General features: G+C 37.2%; 1 protein-coding gene across 1 annotated transcript in view; it reads left to right on the forward strand.

Moving 5' to 3' along the window:
• The window catches only part of ASXL3 (ASXL transcriptional regulator 3), a 109,182-nt gene that overhangs the window by 38,562 nt on the left and 57,036 nt on the right, over positions 1-13,584 (forward strand). The window contains exon 6 of the mRNA XM_086682706.1: positions 3,803-3,966. Within this exon, the coding sequence (XP_086538832.1) occupies positions 3,803-3,966 (164 nt within the window). The remainder of the gene's footprint in view (positions 1-3,802; positions 3,967-13,584) is intronic.

Here is a 13,584-nt window from a genome sequence, read left to right on the forward strand (position 1 = left end):
ACTGTCAGCATGGAGTCTGACACAGGGCTCAGACTCACGAACCGTGAGATCATGACCTGAGCTGAAACCAAGAGTCAGATGCTTAACTGACTGAGCCATCTAGGCACCCCTGTCCTTAATTTTGGAATAAAGGGTTATATTAACTTCATGAAGTGAATTGGAAATCTTTGTTTCTTTACCTATTCCCTGGAATATGTACAAAATGAAGTGCTAAGAGAGCTCCTTAATGTTTTGGTAAAAGTCATCTTTAGAGCTGTTTATGTGTTTTGTGTGTATGTGGGGTAGGGGAGGTTGCCTAATTATCCATTTTTTTAAAGGGTTTTGCAAATTTATTCAGGATTTCTATTTTGAATTTGAGTATTTATAAACTTAAAAATAGTGTTCAAAGATATTGGATAAATTCATAGTATTATACCACTTAACACCTCTTTTTCATTATATCTGCCTTGTATGCTATATCTAGATTTATGGCCCTACCTTTCATTCCTCTTTATTTATTTGATCTCTCACCAGAAGTATATCTATTTTATTAGCCTAATAAAAAAAAAATGAGACATAAAACCCTTTTTTGGTTGTTTATGGTCTTCATTGTCCTTCTGTTTCATGAATGTATACTCTTATTTTTGTAATCCTTTTTTTTCAAGTTTTTGCATAGTTCATTTGTACACTTAACTTTGAATTTTCAATTCTTTTTCTATTCTATAATTGGTAAAATTTACCTTTAAATCGAGCTGTGTTTCACAAATTTTGGCATTGTCATTTAGAATCCAAATTTTTTCTAATTTCCATTGAATTGTTTTTCTTTTACTTATGAAATACTTAAAAGTATGCTTTTGAATGTCCAAATAATGGGTATGGGAGGATTGGAGAGTTGCTGTGTTTCTGTTATTGCTACCTAATTAGGTGAAGTTTTATATTGTTCATCAGTATTTGTGGAGACTCATAGGTCAGGTTTGTTTGTTTTACTGTTCCTTGAGTGCTGACAAAACATTGCTTTCTCTAACAGCTCAGTGCAGTGACCTATGTTAAATTCATTAGTTCAACATTGATTATTGAGTTGTTAAAGTTCTCTGTATTAAGACAAGTTTTTTTGTCTGATGTCTCAGTTTCTGGTAGGAGATGTTAAGACTTCTCACTAGCATTGTGTAATGGCACTTTCTCTTTTTAATTCTCTCAGTTTTAATTTTTGAATGATGTGCTGCTTAAATGGATGCAGATTTAAGGTCATTATATCTTCTCAGTGAATTATTCCTTTTATACTTAAGGAGTGATCTTTCTCATCCCCAATAAGGTTTTCTACCTTTGTGTATCTTGTCTGATGTTAATATTGTTGTATTATTTTGTTGTTTTGAGTCTCTGGCTAGTATGTCTTTATTTCATTTTCATCCATTCCTCATGATCATTAAGTATATTTCTTGTAAGCATCACATAGGTGGATTGCGTTACTTTGTAAATCAAGTATGAAAATCCATTTATATTATTTTGATTTTGTTGGACTTAATTGTTATTGTTTTTCTACTTTTATGCCTTCCATTTGATTCATTGAGATTTCCTTCCATGCATTTATTTGGAAGTTATCATTCTTTTTAATTGCCTCTGGTGGTTACCTATAGAGGTTTTTTTTTTTTTTTTCCTTTTCTTTTCTTTTCTTTTTTTTTTTTTTTTTTTTTTACGGTTTATTTATTTTTGAAAGAGAGGGACAGAGCGTGAGAGGGGGAAGGAGACACAGAATCTGAAACTAGCTCCAGGTTCTGACCTGTCAGCACAGAGCCCGATGCGGGGCTCATACTTGTGAACTGTGAGATCTATACAATTTTAACCAAGTAAAGAACTAGGCTATTGTCCTCTTCCTTCTCAAATAATGCCAGGGTTTGATAGCGCTCTTATTTCAATCACATCTTCACATCAATTCACATCTTCCAATTTATTTCCTCTTTAACTTATTTATTTTCTTTACTTAACTCTTACTAATTATTAGTATTATTTTTCACTATTAATATTTACTTGGAGTTGCTCTGATCTATTAGTCTTTTAGTTTACCATTGTTTCTGCAACCCGTTCATTCCTTCTTCGATTTAATTTTTCGTTTGTTGAGAATATCCACTACTGATTATTTAGTGAGATTCTCTAAAGGATAGTTTCCATTTTGGATACAAAAATGTTCTTTTCTCATTGCCATTATTGCCATTTTTGAGAGACTTTCTTATTAATGAAATTCTAGATTGTAGCTCACATTCTCTTGGCCCTTTGAAGATATTCCACTGCCATCTGTTATTTAGTCATAAGATTTCTGTGTTCTTATTGTCATCTCTTTGGACATAATTTATTTTTGTTAAAATTGTTTTATAATATCCTTTTTATTGTCGATGTTTTATAATGTCAACACATCAGACGAAAGTGGGTATTTGTCCTTCTTGAGATTTGATGTATGACTTTACCTGAGAACTCTTGCCATTTTTTCAGTTCTAAAAATTTTGGTCATTAGCTCTTCAAATATTGCCGGTCTTCTGTCCACTGTTCTGAAACTCCTATAGATGTTCATTCTGACTGTTTATGCTATCCCCGTATTTCTTCACTATCCTGTTTTTTGACTCATCATTTTTTTATGCTCCATTCTAGCTATTTTCATTAACTCTGTATTTTAATTATTTAGTAATTCTTTATTGTGTCCATTACATTTTTTAACTGAAGAACTAAATTTTCATTTCTAGACGTTCTGTCTGATTCTGTTTCAAAGCTGCCTGTTCTTTTATCATGGTTGCCTGTTTATTAATAATGGCTTTATTCTGTCTTTTGTCTCTAATTATTTAAAACCAGAGTTGACAGTTTTTTTTTCTGTTAAGGGCTAGAGAGTAAATACAGGTCATGCTATTTGTGGCACAGCTCTTCAATTCTGCATTGTAGTGCAAAGGCAGACCTCGACAGTAGCTAAACAATTGGGCATTTACCGTGTTCCAGTAAAACTTTATTTACCAAAACAAAAATTGGACTGGATATAGCTCATGGACCATAATTTGCTGACCCTTGATTTAAAACATACCCTGATAAAACAACTCACATTCAAGGTGTTCTTTTAACTCACGTAACTGAAAGTGGCAATTCTTCTGTTTGATGCATCAACTGACTATTCCTTACAGTGGATTATTTTCTTCTATGTTATAATTTTGAGTTGTGAACTCTACACACAGCCTTCTGTTGGAGGTCAGTGTACCTTGAGTTGTAAAATTATCCTTCAAAATGCATTGGTGTTTTAGACCTCGAAGCTAGTATTTTTTATAAAGAATCACTTTTTAAATTGTTACCCTCCAACTACCCTGAATAGGAATCTTTTGAAACAACCCAGTGCTTAGTGTTCCACCTGATACATGGGGAATCACACAGCTGTCAGCTAGGTATCAGTATCTCTGTTAAAATTAATAGATCCGTTCTTAATCCTGGGTCTTATAGAATTTATAAAAATTGTAGTTGTTACCATTTATGCTCCCACAGTATTTTACACTTCTGGTTAATTGGAAGACCATAATTAAAATACTTCCTTATCTAGACCTGGTGCTACTTTGAGTAGCATCTATAAAAACTCTGTGGACGGTATGGAGTGAAGTATACATTGTGAAAATAAAAGACAACTAAGACAAGACAGGAACCCAAAGAAGCTTTGGAGAGTTTTTCTGAAATGCCACTTTTAAAAGTGACAGAATTAAACATACTATCGAATATGGTTGATATGTACATATATGTGTATGTACATGTGCATGTCTTTCCCAATCTACAGGGAATTAATGCTCTTGCTTGTTTATCACAGGACACTTGAAATGGACCAAAGCTGAGGACATTGACATAGAAACCCCAGGATCTATTCTTGTCAACACTAACTTGAGGGCATTAATAAATAAACATACGTTTGCTTCCTTACCTCAGCATTTTCAACAATACCTCCTGCTTTTGCTCCCAGAAGTGGATAGGCAGGTAAGTAGGAGTTTTAGACATTTGCTATTAGTCACTAGATATATTATTGTGAAATGGCAGTTCTGTTATCAAAGATGACTGATACATGGATGGACCATTTTATAATATATATATTCATTGCTAGCATTGGTGTGTTTCTTTAATTTACCAAAACAGAGCCATTTTTATTATCAGTAGAGAGCCAGTTCAAATTTTAAAATACAGCACATTGCTGTAGAGAGAAAACAACAGACCTTTCCACATCGGAAGGGGGAAACAAAGAAATCAAACATTCCATTATCAAATAAATCTTTGAAGTAGCTGCTCCTTTGCCTGGAGGGAATATTGAAGTGCAGCAATAAAAAGCCAGGGTTTCTAAGAAATTATGTAAATGTTTTTATTCTCAACTCTTTCCAAAAAGCATTTAAAATTTATGTTTGCAGTTGCCTTCTGAGAGTCTATCATCATGAATATGATTGCCTATAAATAATCACCTTTTATCTTTTTTCTTTTTAGTATAACTGGAAATGCTTTAAGTTTATTTTTGTATTTTGAAAAGCCTCTAAAATAAGGAAATACAAATATAGACCCATAATAGCAGGCATCAATCATCTAAAGCTGTTTCCTTAGAGAAGAAAAGGAAAAAATATTTCATCACATAAACTTTTATTAAATTTCACAAAAGTTATTAAATGGCAACTAGGAAAAATTTCTTTGTGATTCTTATTTCAATAAATTTTGACACCATGTGTAGTTTCCAGTTGATGGACATAGTGTGTGTGTGTGTGTGTGTGTGTGTGTGTGTGTGTGTGTGTGTGTGTGTGTTATGTATTTGCATTGCAAAATGAGAGATACATCCGTATACTGAAATGGGTGAGATTGATTCAATATTTCCATATTACTTTGAATAAATTTTCTTAGCTTTTTATTTGATTCTATTTTCTTCTAACTTAGCTGTCTCCTTTCATATATATTTAAAATGTGATGAGCTATGGTTTTCTACCACTCGAATGTATCTTTTTGGTGGAGATTATTGTTCATATTTAGGAAAAGATTATTTTGATTTTGGGTACATTTCTGTTTGAGAGTTTGCTTTCGTTCCATGGAAATTTGTTTAATATTTACTATCAATATGGTATGTTTTAGGTGCTTTGGAGTAATGGAAAGTGAGTAAGTGCCTGTGAAGTATTTATTAATGATTAAATATGCTTTGGTTGGATACATAGGCTGTATTTGTGAATAATCAAAATATGAGGTAGAAGCAGGTGTGCTTAGAGGGGAAAGCACAAAGTATATTGAGCTTTCCTATGTGGAAGGGAAAAATCAGAGACAAATTTAAGGTCCTTGAATTGGGCCTTGAGATGTAGGCAGAATTTGAATAAGGTGGATGGAAATGTACCAAGTGAAAGGTTCAAAGATATAAAATCAGAAGCTAATTTTGTGGGAGTCTAAATTGTTGGAGGAACAGTGCGAAAGAATCTGGACAGACAAACTGGAAGTCAATTTTGGAAGATTCCTTGAGTATGAGGCTAAAGAGTCTGAACAGTGTTCTCCCTGTGTTTGCAAAGCCATTGAGGGCTTTTGAGCACAGCTATAATATAGTAAGATTGTTGCTTTTTAAGAAAATTGTTCTGGTAGTATTGAAAGGAAATTTAGAGATGGGAAGCATAAAAGTGGAAAGAGTTGTTAGGAAGCAATTTTAGTTGTTCCAAAAAGGCAAAATGAGGGCTTGGATTTGGAGAATAGCACTGAAATTAAAGAGGAAGATCATGTGATCATCACCATCACCACCATCATCCAGTGGTAGCAGTTTTACATTTTGTCAAATGACACTTGATAAAATAGGGAGGAGGCACTAATGACTCACGGGTTTCAAATTTGTGTGGCTGAGAACTGAGCTCAGGAGATAAGGAAAACTTCATTTTGGGGAGGTGGGAGAGCCTGATCTCTAAGCTGCAGAACTGTTCCCTCTGCCTCAATGTGCATGTGGTTTCTCGTGCTTACCATTCTATCCCCAGCTCCTGGAATAAGATTTAGCGTGTAAAAGATACTCAGTAAATCTTTTTGAATGAAGAAATGACAAATTGTCCTCGACTTAGCTGAATATTTTGGTAACCCGGAAGGCCATTCTAAGCCCAGTATTTTATTCAGCTTGTAACAGCAGTTGCTGTTCCTCATTTTTTTCTAGTCACTATAAGAAGTGTCAATGGGGGCGCCTGCGTGGCGCAGTCGGTTAAGCGTCCGACTTCAGCCAGGTCACGATCTCGCGGTCCGGGAGTTTGAGCCCCGCGTCAGTCTCTGGGCTGATGGCTCAGAGCCTGGAGCCTGTTTCCGATTCTGTGTCTCCCTCTCTCTCTGCCCCTCCCCCGTTCATGCTCTGTCTCTCTCTGTCCCAAAAATAAATAAACGTTGAAAAAAAAAAAAAGAAGTGTCAATGAATAAGGCACAATACCTGTCCTCATACCACATGTAGTCCACTGGTAAATTATTCAAGCAGTCCTGACCGAGCATGTATTATGTACTATATACACTTTGCTAAATACAGAGGATATTAGAATAAATCTTGTGGGGAAATAACAGCTAACTTCATGCTGAAATACAGTTGACTTAGCTCATTACTAGGTAAGAAGTCTCGTAACTGGGTAAACCTGGCCCAGATGATGTAGCAGAACAACTTAAACATCAAGATAGTAGTATAAAGAAAGTCTTCTGAAGGCACAGAGGATGATGACATTTAATCTGAAACTAGTATTGGAGAAGAGTTTACGGTGGATAGGATACTTAAGTTGAGCCTTGAAAAACTAATAGGTGTTTTGTAAGTATAGCCAAAGGAAAGTGAATTTTGTAGAGGAAGAGCCTATCATTTATAAAGATTTGCTGTTTTTGTGTTCGAGGAGATTTAGTAGTTCAGTGTGATTGGACCGCCCTGTGGGGGCAGAGGGGTGAGATATTCCTCTAAAGGGGAGTATGGTTTACAACGTCTCATGATGTGGTTGCATATTAAGTTCTTTGAACTTTTCTTGAAAACTGGGTACTGTCAGAGATTTTTTTCAAATGAGAAATGGGATGCATAGAATAATTTAAGCAAATATTTCTGTGCCTGGACATAGGGGAGAAAAAAGGGGTAAATAAAATGCATTCCATATTTTCTCTTAGGAGCTAGTAGCCCTGTAAATGATGGATAGGACAGGCAGAAAGATAAGACAAGAGAGACTGGGTAAGAAACAATTGCAGTAGTTGAGATGTGAGATAAGGGTCTGGCCTTGGGCATTGGCCTTGGAAATGAAAAGAAAGGACTGAATTCCAGACATAGTTTCAACCTACAAAAGTAGGAATATATGACAGATTGCCTGAGGGATAAGGTTGTAAAAGGTCCAGAAGGCAACTGGAGATTTTATCTAGGGCGACTTGGGAGGACAGAAAGGCTCTGTGGACCTATCAACATTTGATACTGAGAAATTTAGAGTTCTGTGTCTGTGTGCCTTGTTGGAGGTGAGCTGAGCCCTCTCTCCTATCAGAAAGGGGCAGGCGACCTGATGCAGCAAGCTCCCAAAAGTGCTGTTTCACGACAGCTTAGAAATATCCGAATGGGGATGAATCCCACCATTTTCTGGGCCAGAATGAGTAGAAAGGAATGTGAATAGAATCTGATTACATAGATTTATTTGAACTCAGTAGAAAGTACTATAATTACGTGAAATACCTCACAATTTTGCTTGTACGAAAGCTTGTCTTTACATATTTTTACAGAATTTGAAAGCCCCAGGTTTCTCGTTTCCTTCCTTTGCCAGATTTCTACCAGATTTCTCCCCTGAAGCAGCCCCTACCAGCCTCTGACTCTGGACTGTAGAGAGCTGAGGATCATTCAGTTATTATGTCTCCAAAATATGGACGCTAGGTTTCCCATTTATCTTGCTTGCCAGTGCCTACTGTCATTATGCCAATGTGTCTGGTATTTTTCCATATTTCTAGTTTTTTTTTTTTTTTTCTTTTACAGAGGCCTGCTTATCCTAGAACACACACACACACACACACACACACACACACACACACACACATATATACATATATATACACACATTATATCATATCTAAATTACACATGTATATTTTTTAACTTCTAGTTGTTGTATACCATTTTCACATCTAGTTTTATATTTAATTTTACTCTCCTTCACACATTAGACTGCAAGTAACAAAATCAAACTCAAACTGACTTAAATATAAAGGGATTTATTGACTGAGGTAATTGGAAGATAAAAGTTAGAGTGGGTTTCTGGTTGTTGGTCCTGGGATCCACTTATTGTCCAGAACCCATTTCATTATTAATGAATTAATTTTAAAAATAGTCTTTGTTTGTTGTTGGTACTATTCTAATCCCTTTGTGGTAGGATGGTTACCTGAATCAAAAAATGGGTACTTGCCTCTTGGTTCATATTCATGGGGAAAATACTTCTGTCCCAGTGTTTAAAGGAAAAGATCTAAGATTCACTCTAATGGTACTACTTAGATAACATGAACACTTCTTAACACTTCTAGCTAAGGAAATGTAATATGCAAATTGGTTTAAAGCAGCTAGATCTATTCTTGAACCTCGTGTGCTCACTGTCTCCTCAAGTAAAATGGTGTACTGTGAGAGAGGTTAAGGACACTTTAGAAATCTAGTTTTTAGGAAGTTGTGTTAGAGGATATGCAGTTGGGGGTGAGGGAGAATCTTGGTAGTCCATTAACAATGCCCACTGTAGTGGGATAGGTATTGAGTTTGGTTTTAACATGTTAGGTTGAGATGCTTCTACATAAGAAATGTCGAGAGGCAATTACATATTCAAGTTTTAAAACTGAAGAAGTTGGAGTTAGATTATAGCTACATAGAACATCTACGTAGATTATGGTGTCAACTATGGGATTTGATAAGACTGCGAGATATAGTCTTATATAAAAGACATATTCATGAAAGGATGTGGATAAGAAAGAGTGTGGGAAAGAACCAGGGAATGGACAGAAAATAGCAAATTCTTAAGAGATCATCACATGCAGGCTGTATACAGGCAACAGTGTCAAATGGACATTAGGAGGTCACTGGGGAGTAACTCGGGTATCTTTCCTTTGTCCACCTAGATCCACCTTTCAGCCTTCTTCACCTGCTTTGTTCCAGGAAGCTAAACCATGGATGAACTACTGCATCAGGAGGACCTATGCCTCCCATATTGTTTTTTAGTTTTAAACAATCATAAACTTTTTAGAAAATTGGAAGATACATTAGAGAATTAGTTTGCATCTGATGATCCATCCAGGATCCCCTTACTTGAATATTTTATAATGGTAAGGTTCTATTTTCTACAAACAGGGACATTTCTCTTACATAAGCAAAATCCACACAATCAAGATCAGATTAACAGTGATCATTTTTACCATGTGATTGATTCTTAGGCTGTATTCAATTTTAGCCAGTTGCCCCAATAATGTCGTTTTTAGCAGCAAGATCCAGTACAGAATCTGTCAGTGCATTTAGTTGTCATGTTTCTTTAGTCTCATTTCTAGAATAGTTATTCAGTCTTCCTTTGACTTTCATGATTTTGACACTTTTGGAGATTATAAGCCAATTTGAGTTTGTGTGCTATTTCCTTGTGATTACATTCAGAATACCTCTGGAATAGGATAAATGATGATGTATTCTTCTCCTTGAACTTCTTAGTTGGCACATATTTTTGATTTGTCCCAATATTGATGATGCTCATTTGATCATTTGATTAAAATTTATCTGCAATCTTCTCCAGTCCAAAATTACTTCTTCTTTCTTTGTAATTAAATAATATTTTGTGAAGAGGCTCTTTTAAATTATGTAACTATCCTTTCTCCTCAGACTCTCAATTTATTCATTTATTTGTATATGTATGAGTTCAGCCTTTTCTATTTTTTCAGTAGATGACTACGCTTGAATTGTCCCACACTTGGTCACTGGGAGCCTGTTCAAGCTGAGTCCTGTGTCTTCTGACATGTCTCCATTCCCTCTGATCACTCCATTACTTTGAAGCACATCACATTGTTCCAGTCTTATACTTTTCTTGCCCAGACACTGGAATAACCCTTTCTTCAAGGAGCCATGTTTCCCTTTAGTGGACGATGGTATTTAGGAATCAGGATCTCACAGCACATGTACAGTTTGTGCATGTGTGTGTGTACGTGTGTGTGTGTGAATACCTCCTTACTCCTGTGTCTTGGAGACAAGGATCATCATACAGAAGAAAGAGGTTGAGTCTTTTGGAATATATAAACATAGCATAATTTCCATCGACACTTATTTCTATATGTATGTGTACATCTTGTAAACCATGAGTTTACACTAATACCTCCAGTCCTAATCTAATACCCCATGGTTTATTCTAGTGTTCTCCCTTTCCGTAGCTGACACAGTGAGAAACCCAGTTTTTATTACCCTTAATATATCTAAATATTTGACTAATCCCTTTATAGGTAGTAGCCATGCTTCTATACAGCTCCATGTGGTTGGTCTCCTTCACTATACTCAAGCTCAGACTCCATGACAGGCCACCTATCCACTCATCCAGCTTGGGCACCTTCCCCTTCCTGCTTGACCTCTGACATTGCATATTGGGCCCCTCCTCCATGCAGGTGTTCCTCACTGTGCAGTGCCTCTGCACCTCATCTCCAGGCTTCCCTCCGTGGATACCTCCCTCACCAAATAGGCTCTGTGATCCCACTTTGGAGCATCATGGGTCCCTCTGCTTTTCTGGCACAGAGGCCTATATTGTTTTAAGTTTCAGGCCTAAATGACTTGTAAGGGGGGAGGAGAAGGTCCCATGGATTCTAATTGGGTTCAGCTATTAGGGAGCCTCAACAGGAGTTTGGGTGAAGGAAGAAGAGTGAGATCGAGCCCTGTACCTGCTCTGTGTGGTCAGCACAGTCTGCAAACATCAACCAGCTCCTGTCAGAAGGTCTTCTCCATACAACCTTCTGTCTGTCCAAGTTCTGATAAACTCTTTCTCCTATTACCCTTCAGGTCAAACACAGCTCCCTATTATTAGGTTTCGTTTACTGCACTATCCTTGGTGGTTTGCACCTTGACCATATCTTTCTTTGTAAGTAGTCTCTTTAATCTACTGTCTTCAAATGATGCTAACTTGAATTAGCCATCTGTGCCTGCTGGGACTCCTCACTGACAGATTTATTGAAGAAGTAGAATATTATGTATATAGGCAAATCCTAGTGGTTTGGGGAAGGAATGGAATATATAGTTTATGCATTCATTCATCCAACCAATGTTTACTTAACACCTATCATGTGCCAGGTAAGCACTGATAATACAAACGTACAATAAGTCACAGTTCCAACCCTGAGAGAAGTGATGGTTATAGAAGTGAGAGAGAGATGTAAAAGCCTGTGTTGTTACAGAACTGTGCCATGGTGGTAATATATGCATTGTGTTATGGGAACAATGAAGAGATAATTTTATGGGCGTTGCAGAATGCTTCAAAGAGAATGTGTCCTCTAAACTGCATCTGGAAAGATGGAGGAAGTTTACCAGGAAAAGAAGTGTGGTGGGCCTTCCAAATAGAGGAAACGGTATGTGCCAGTAGTAATATTGATTACTTATAGTGCTAAGCCTCCTACATAAATTATCAGTAATCCTTACTATAGCTCTCCAAATAATTCGTATTTTTAACCCCATTTTATCTATGTGAAAATAAGGATCAGGGAGGGGGGAAAAAAAAAAGATTTACCCAACTTCTTCCAAGTAAAATCATGAGAGCCAAATTCTGAACACAGATTTGTCTGACTGTCCCAAGTTCATGCTCTTTCTTCTACCTGGTGTTCCTTGCCCCCCACCCAGACACAGGCAGAAAAGTATATGCTATCTGTTAACATGTGTTTTGAGATGGTGGGTACGGGGTGGGTAAGTTGAGGTTAGAAGGGAAGGTTGGAACAAATCTTTAAAAAAGGCCTCCTGTGGGGTGCCTGGGTGGCTCAGTCAGTTATGCAGCCGACTTCGGCTCAGGTCATGATCTCGCGGTCCGTGAGTTCGAGCCCCGCATCAGGCTCTGTGCTGACCGCTCAGAGCCTGGAGCCTGTTTCGGATTCTGTGTCTCCCTCTCTCTCTGACCCTCCCCCGTTCATGCTCGCTCGCTCTCTGTCTCAAAAATAAATAAACGTTAAAAAAAAAAAAATTAAAAAAAAAAAGGCCTCCTGTGTTAGTAAGCAATGTAGGACATACCAAGGTTTATGTTTGGAGCATGACATTATTAGATGTATACTGTAAAAGAGGACTCCATTGAAGGAATAAAGCATGAAGTAGAGGAGAGAGATCTGGCACTCCCCACCTGACTGTGCTTTAGCCATTCTGTCTTCCTTCCTGACCCTCACACCTAAACCTCCTGTTCCTAACCCCTGTACTTCCTAAGAGCTCTGCTAGGAATGCTTTACAGCATCTTTCGGCAAGGCCAGCTAATTCTTATCCACCCAGTTGGTGTCCTCTCTTCATAGAGGCTTTTTTTGTCCTCCCTCCCATCCAAAGTGTCCTCTTCAGTTGTTCTCTGACTTATTTTCCTGATTATTTCCCTCCCAGAACTTAACCATAGTCAATAATTACTTGCTTATGTAGTTGTTCATATGTCTTCCCTTATGAGAATAAAAGCCCCAGGACAGTGGCTTTCTTCTATTCACTGTGCCTGGCATATAGTAAGTGTTCAGTAAATGTTTTTTGAATGAATGAATGAAAATAGGCTGGGAATCCACTTGTAAGCTGGTGTAACATGGCTGATAACAATGGCTTTAGCCAAAGCCATTAAAGAATGAAAAAGAAAGGCCTAATTCCTGAGACACTGTATTAGTTTGCTATTGTTACCATAACAAAATACCACAGACTGGGTGGCTGAAAAAACGAAATTTATTTTCTCACAGTTCTGGAGGCTGTAAGTCCAAGATCAAGGTGCTGACATGGTTGGTTTTCCCTGAGGCCTTAGCTTGCAGAGAGTCTCCTTTTTGCTGTGTCCTCACATGGCCTTTTCTCTATGTGCCCACATCCCTAGCGTCCCTTCCTCTTTTTATAAAGACATTAGCCACATTGGATTAGGGCCTTGCCCTATGACCTCATTTATGCTTAATTTCATCTTTACAGGCCTTGTCTCCAAGTACAGACACATTGGAGGTTAGCGCTTCGACACAGGAATTGGGGGGTGGGGTGGGGTGCACAAGTCAATCCAACACAGACATTTTAGAAATAAAATCATCATGACTTGGTAATTGGATTTGGATGAGAAGGCGGAATTGAATATATATATATATATTTTAGGCAGTAAGTATTTATTGTGCATTGGAGAATAGCAAAAGATTGTTATGTCTTAAAAGCCAGGGTAGGTTTAAACATGTTTTTGTCCTAAAAATTGAGGCAGTTGATAGAAATTGAAGATAGAATAAAGTGGATTTGATTTATTGACCAAGTTTTAGAATAGATGGGATGGGATGGACTATATTGGGGAAGAGGCTGGTTTAAGGGGGGAAAAAGTACTGATTTCTGAGATCAGAGAGAAGAGAAGCAGGAAGAAAGGAGAGGAGAAATAGCTAAATGTGAAGGGTACAGTGGGAAGTGAGGGGTTTTCAGCCGGGTGGTGGTATGTTTGC

The sequence above is a fragment of the Puma concolor genome, chromosome D3 (assembly GCF_028749965.1).
Source record: "Puma concolor isolate L17-30 chromosome D3, mPumCon1.1.hap2, whole genome shotgun sequence".
NCBI classification, from domain to species: domain Eukaryota; kingdom Metazoa; phylum Chordata; class Mammalia; order Carnivora; family Felidae; genus Puma; species Puma concolor.